Here is a 7,084-nt window from a genome sequence, read left to right on the forward strand (position 1 = left end):
ATGTAGCTTAAGTCTCACAAGAGAATTACATCAATTTATATTCTTCAATATTCCCAAGTACAGTTGAAACCAGAAATTTAGATACACTGTTTAAGAAGACATACAACATTTATATGTCTTCTATGTTTTCTAAATTGTGTGACTTGGGTCATATATTTTTGGTATTCTTCCACAAGAGTCTTATAATAGTTTGCAGGAATTCTAGTCCATTTGACAGAACCGGTGCAGCTGAGTCAGGTTTGCAGGCCTCCTTTCTCACACACACCTCATCAACTCTGGCCACTACTTTTCTATGGGTTTGACATCAGGGCATTGTGATAGTCACTCCAAAACATTGACTGAACCATTTTATAATAAATTTGGTAATATAATTCAGGTCATTATCCGTTTGGAAGACCCATGAATGCTCCCCGAAATGCCGAACAAGGCCACATGTTAGCTGTGTTAACACTACAAGCTAACGATACGACACCGATGTTTGAGAGCAACTTAAAAAGATCAGTCAAGCTCCTGTATCTGTAACAGTGTAACATTCAGCACCGTGCAGCGCTCCGTTGTAATTATGCCGCACTTCGTTCGATTATGGTTGAACCAGACTGAAGCTGACAATTAGAGCAGAAAATGTAGGAATGTACCCTGCTGCTGTAGCTGATCACTAAAAAAAATATTATGCAGACAAGACATACATTAATTCAGGGCTGCTGCTGTATACATTTGCATAGACCAGATTATTGTTTTCACTGTAATAATATGTTTTGAATCGATGTTTGTTTTTAAATACAATTTACACAATTGTCTACTGCCTATTACTTTAAAGCTGCTCATCATCTACTATCATTCATTAGTTGAAACAAAAAATTACTTATTAGCTAGGAGTCTGTTAACGGGAGTACAGAGAAAAGTCACCCACTGGACTGAAGGTGTATACCAGTTTTCTTCACAACTTTAGGCTGATTTAAATAAATTGTCCGTGGCCTTTCTGAGCAATGGAAACAGAAGGCACCTACATTTCCTAGGATTCATTTTACCCAAGAAATACAAATCCTGTGGTTTTTGGTGGAGAAGAGGTTAGGTTCTGTTTTCTAGATCTCTATCACTGTAAACCTGTACACATAACCAATATATACCAGTATATACCAAAACCACTTTAGCAATGACAAGAAGACTCTGAATTAAACATCTATATATACATCATTTGGACCTCAATCACACAGACATGAAAAAACTACACTACAATAAAAAGTGCTGTTTTCTCGAGGGAGACTGAACACTTATCAGTAAAGAAGAAAAAATATCTATATTAGCTGGAGGCTCAATTCCAGGATTGCAAACAGAAAAAGTACTGAATGAAAAATGTAACAGAGGGGATTAGTTCTTAAAGTTAAGAGCAAAGGATCAAACAAAAATAGAAAGGAAATGGTTGGATTATAATAGACAGTCATAAAGATTATACATATGGGCTTGCAAAAGTATTCAAATCCCTTGAACGTTTAGCATCTTTTGTCAAAGCCACAAACTCTAATTATTAGTATTTTATTGAGATTTTAAGTGGGTAGAAGGAAACATTTACAAGATTTACAATCTTTTTAATAACAAAATTTCTAAATGTGGTTAACAAACAAAAACTGAACACACTATCCCAATGGTGAAACACAGTGGTGGGAGCATCATGCTGTGGTAGTGATCTTCTTCAGCAAGCACAAGGAAGCTGGTCAGAGTTAATGGAAGGATGGATGGAGCTAAGTACAGGGCAATTCTAAAAAAACAAACTATTAGAGACCGCGGAAACCTTAAGACTGAGGGAAATGTTCACCTTCCAGCAGGAATGTAAATATACAGCCACATCTATATTGGAATGATTCTGTTCAAAACAGTCATGTGTTAAACAGTCCAGAGCAAAATCCACTTAGAAATCTGCCAAAACCGGAAAATTGATGTTAAAAGGTGCTTTCCATCTAATCTGACCAAGCTTGAGGTATTTTGCAAAGAAGACAGTTGTGTTGGCCTAGCACATGAAATCTTGAAGGCAAATAAATACCTTGCACTGCATACATGGTGTTTCTATCTCACTTGAGAATAAACTGGACTAACAATACATGCTGTGCACATGTTGAGATGAATCCATGAGATAAACTCACATACAGTAATATTAGCCCTGATCTCAGTGTCTTCAGCTTTGACGGGGAATGAAAGGCCTCGCTATGAGTGAAAGTTATTGCAGCATCTCTTTGTAGTTTTAAAGCTAAAGACCCCTCACCCCAACCCCTCTCCTTTCTCTGTTCCAGGCTTTGAATGACTGACAGAAGGGCAGGCACAAGCTGAACCACACACTCCAGCTACAGCAGTAGGAGGAGGAGAGAGACGGAAGCAGGGCAGAGAGAGAGGGAGGTACGCAGCGCTAGATCCAGCATCAGTGACAGGAACATGTTTGGGCATCAGATAAAGCTATTTTAGGAACAAACTGTCAATTCATCTGAAAAGTCTTGCCAGCAGCAGTGATCAGAGAAGACCTACATTATGCTGCAGAGCGCTCAGGATGTCAGGAATTGTTTTGTACTTTTAGCAGTGAGCAAGAGCTCGTTTCAGTAAAGCATTTGCGAGATTAGAGAAAAAGAAGCAAAATGCAGCAGAGCTCAGTGTTTATATGCGGTATGATCCATACTGTATGCTTTCAGCTGTTAGAACAGAGAAAATCTGTCCGATGCGCAACTCAAAATCATTTAAAGCATTATAAACATTTGTATTGCTCTGTCAGGAATGAACAGAACACAGTGATCTGTAAATAATTTAAACTATTTTGTTTTTACTGAAAGTAGGACAAAGACAATAAACTCTCAGCTGATTTTCCTTTAAATATAAGCATTACCGCTAGTTGTACCAAGACTTCTGTAGTGGTCTGGAACGGGGCTGAACAACTTGCTACAGTTGCAAAGTGAATTAATTGCTCATTGTCGCTCAGTGTAGAACAGTAGATTCTCAACAGTGCAGACCTGAACTACAGGTGCTGTCTGCTGAAAGATCCGGACCACTCAGTGTGGTTTCTTTTTTTTTTTTTTTTTTTTGCTTACTGTTGACTGATGGAGTTTTCTGTGGATGCACTAAAACCTTTATTGGCAGAATGTAATCTAGATGCAGAAATCCTCAAATTGTGTTAGAGTAACTTTACACTTTACATCCGTTTGTTTTTTGAAACATAACCTCCGTGTTTGGGAAATTTTCATTGAATCAACACAGAAAAGATGACCCTGCCTTCTTGCTCAATGTGGAAATGCGACTGAAAAGTGAAAGATTAAAATATGTCTACAGAAGAACATTTACTGATATAATGGACTAACCAAGTCTGATTTTAAATATATTTGTTTAGGCTAAATTTGTAAAGCATCTATGAGCTAAAAAGTCAAATTTAAAATTTTTTTTTTTTCCGACCTACATTAGGGCTAAGACTGGCTTACCAAAACTAGTGCTGAAAAGATGTCCATAAACGGAGATGTTTGGACAGATGTGAACAAGCCATTGAATTTTGGTCAGAGCCAGAAAGTTAAATCTTAGTCTCATTAGCGCATTGTTCCAGTTAAAGTCCCAGCAGAGTTTAGCAAACTCCACAATGTTTTTGTTTGTGATGGTAGGAAAGAAACGGCATTTTCTGGCATTTCCCTCAACAAACTGGTTGGCAAACAAATAACATCAAATTGTTACTATGGTGATTTGGTGAACCCAAGTTGCCAATTGTCTAACAATGGGCTTTAGATAAGTTTCCCTCCCTTACAACCCGGCTAATTCTGCCTTCCAGCCTAATGGCTAGTGGCTAAAAGAAAAGCACCTCAGTAAGATATCGTATGCATACTCCAGGTACACAGAGTCTTGGTATGCAAAGTACAAGTTCTGAAAAAACGTCTACCTAAAAAATCCTTTAATAACATTTATTTTGAAGTGATTTTTGGGGATACCAGTAACAGATAAAACTTGCTTGGAGTTTTTCCCATTCTACAGCCCTCCTGACATTACTGCATTCATGCACTGAAAAGGGACATCAGAGCCAGAGACTCACTGAAGAGCCGTCCACTGATATCAGTGGAGGGAATACAACAGTTTTTGTTTGTTGAGCATACAAGTAGACATAAGCACTTGCAATATTGCAGAGATTTTATTGTTTGTATATTTGTGATTGAATTAAGTATCTAGAAACCAACATGGTCTTTAAAATGAAAAAAACAAACAAAACAAAAAACACCGGTGTTGTAATGATGCCACTTGTTGCCACCCCGGATCGTGGTAAAGTCACACATTCACCCTGCACCCTCTGTAGCTCCTTCTTCATGTGAGTGTGTATATTACTCCTGTTGTGAAAATCATGCATTATTCACAAAGCCAGGCTGCAGGGACTCTCACACGAGGCAAAAAGCAGAGCTGAAGCTTACATCTGCTGAGTAGCTCCTCTCCTGAACTTCTGCCTTCTTTAGAAAATATGTTTAGACTGATGACAGCAACGCTGTCAAAAAGGATTAAAGGCTTGATAATTTTAGCAGTTCACTGATGTAAAAATAGAACATGAAACTGTCATTTCAAATACTAGATGAATCCTTTGTTTAGACATCTGAGTGAGCTTTTCTGAGGAATAACTGCCTCCAGACAGCAGCCTTGTTTATTCTGGAGCTAAATATAGAGAACATAAAGCTTTCCTATTTTTAGTATTATCACACGTTGTAAGTTGTTTTCATCCCTACTGTCATTTTTTTTAAAACACATCTTTTCATTTGAGCTGATTAGATTACCCTTATTTAAAAATAATTTGGGAAGAATTTATTTTATTCTCCCTAAATCTGGGTAGAACAATTAGACAAATGCTTGTTAAAATGTAAATCTAATGCTGGTTGTTTTAATGTAAACTCATACAACGCTATTACACATATTGAGTGTTTGTTATAAATATTTAATTATAAGAAATTATATACAATAGCTTCTGTAATTTAAAGAAACAAAAGGCATAATTTTTATATTTACACAACAACTGTTGACAAGTTACCTCCACCAACATGTAGTCACTAAACTCAATATTGTGAAGGTTTTGCACGGTTTTAACACAAATCAGAGCCAGACTTGACAGCCACTGTATGAAGGCAGCCCTATAAAGTTATAAAAGGAGTTTAAGGTGTCCCTCCCAGATTCTAGCATGCTTGGCCTAACTCCTCAGCACACAAGAGTTCCACATGTAGGCTACTTTGTGTTAAATGTGTGCAGGTCCAGACCCTACTGGAATCTACGTTTGTTCTATGCAACTACTGATCACTGTCGTGACAAAAACCTGGTGCTTCTTGTCTTACTCTCAGTTTAATGTGTTTTATCACTCCATTCTCGTTGCAATATAAACAAAAACTGGAGTTGTGGAGGTTTGGATGTTCAGGTGCATGCATACATGTATCCACTGACACACCAGACTCAGGGATCCACGAAGTCTCCTTACATCACTATGGCACCTCCAGTGGCCCTTACAGCGCGCTGTGAGTGCATGGCAGGTATAAGGAAAGAAGACTGAAACTTACCGCAGTCCTCGCACAGCACTCTCTCCACATCCTTCTTCAGTTCCGGCTCGGTGGCATCCACGGGGGCGTAGGACGCCTTGAATACCAAGGGCTCGGTAGTCGGGTCCATGAAAAAGATGTACCTGTGGTCCTTCTCCACCGTGGTGCAGGGGGCTTCGGAGCCGAAGTCCCCGACGGTCACGAGCTGCTCCCTCTCAAGGCCGCCGCTGTTGACGGGCCACACATCCAGCACTCTGACATTCACGCTGTAGGGCTCGTTGGAGGAGATGTTCTCCGGGGAGGAGCGCACCTCGCCCTCGATGACCACGGCCGATCTGTACGCCTGGTCCTGGAGGGAGTTGAGACTCGGGGCGTAACAGGCGAAGGATACCCCGATGACCAGCATGGAGAAATGCACTGGATCAAGCCTCATGCCGTCAGCCTGTGCTGTGCTGCAGTGCTGCTGGGCGGCGGGGCGAGCTGGAGGAGAGAGACGGCGGCAAACGGGCTCCGGCAGAGCAGGCAGAGCAGAGTGGCAGACGTCGTGGAAGTGTCCATGCCATCTGTGTTTGCCTCTGCTTTCCCCATACGGCAGCCTAGGAACCGGAAACGGCCCGTTTCTGCATGCTTAAGAATGTGATTGCTGCATTCTCCTTCACCGACCACCCTCCCCTTCTTATCTCCCTTTTTCTTGAAAGGCAAAACAAGACTCGTAAATTAGCCTCCTCTAAGATCCAGGACTGAAACCTCTCTCGCTCTCCCTTTCTCTTCAGCTAATAGGCTAGCATCGCATGGGTGGGCGCATTGCCTCTCTTGCGCGTACAGGGGGAATCACAAGAAATGATGCGCACTCCACGCACACGCACCTAAAATCCCGTATTCCGTATTTTCGATCTTAAAGAGTTCTGCTGGTCCGTGAGCAAAACCAAAAACCACAAATAAAACCAAAAAAAAAAAAAAAAAAAAAAAGAAATGAGGAGGGACAGACGGACAGGATGAGATAGCAGCAGTTATCCGGCGAGGCGTTGCAACAGTAACACGCACCCTCCAGCCGCGTCCCCTGCGCCCCTCATCAAACGCAAGCGGCTGACGTGAGCAAACATCACCTGCCCGGTCACTGGCGTCGGCCCGCCACTTCTTGCGCAATCAGCCTAACAACCCGGGCGACCACCGGCCCTCCGCCACGGACCCCACCGGCGGGCGACCATGCACGTTGTGGATCTCAGGTACAGAAGGCGCAACAGAAGCGAGCGCTACGCACACTGCGGATAGTTGTAAAGATGACTAACGCTGCGAAACTCTCTCAATGGATCACTCAGCATGGCGATGCGTGTAGAGGGGCTTCAAGACCTCATCTTTGCGTTCCCTTTAGAAACACACAAACCCCCTCTCACTGCACGCTGCTACAGATGAGCACGCCCCGAAATACGCGAGTCACTGCAGTTCACTCCTTCAGCAGGACTGGATGGCAACAGCAACAGCTGTCACTACCTGCGGGTGTGATACGTTTCCAGTCATAAGCTTCTGCTAATAAAACCACTTTTCCCCCAAACAGCATCTCCAGA

At 41.8% G+C, this 7,084-nt stretch overlaps 1 protein-coding gene across 3 annotated transcripts in view; it reads right to left on the bottom strand.

The window, feature by feature from the left end:
- The window catches only part of nrg2b (neuregulin 2b), a 147,976-nt gene extending 140,892 nt beyond the window's left edge, over window positions 1-7,084 (bottom strand). For 2 of the 3 annotated variants that reach the window (XM_047354013.1, XM_047354014.1), the window contains exon 1: window positions 5,541-7,084. In XM_047354013.1, coding sequence (XP_047209969.1) covers window positions 5,541-5,952 — 412 coding nt within the window. In that variant the 5' untranslated portion in view covers window positions 5,953-7,084. The remainder of the gene's footprint in view (window positions 1-5,540) is intronic. The other variant, XM_047354015.1, reaches the window with a different exon arrangement.

Source organism: Girardinichthys multiradiatus, chromosome 23, assembly GCF_021462225.1.
Source record: "Girardinichthys multiradiatus isolate DD_20200921_A chromosome 23, DD_fGirMul_XY1, whole genome shotgun sequence".
In the NCBI taxonomy this organism is placed as follows: domain Eukaryota; kingdom Metazoa; phylum Chordata; class Actinopteri; order Cyprinodontiformes; family Goodeidae; genus Girardinichthys; species Girardinichthys multiradiatus.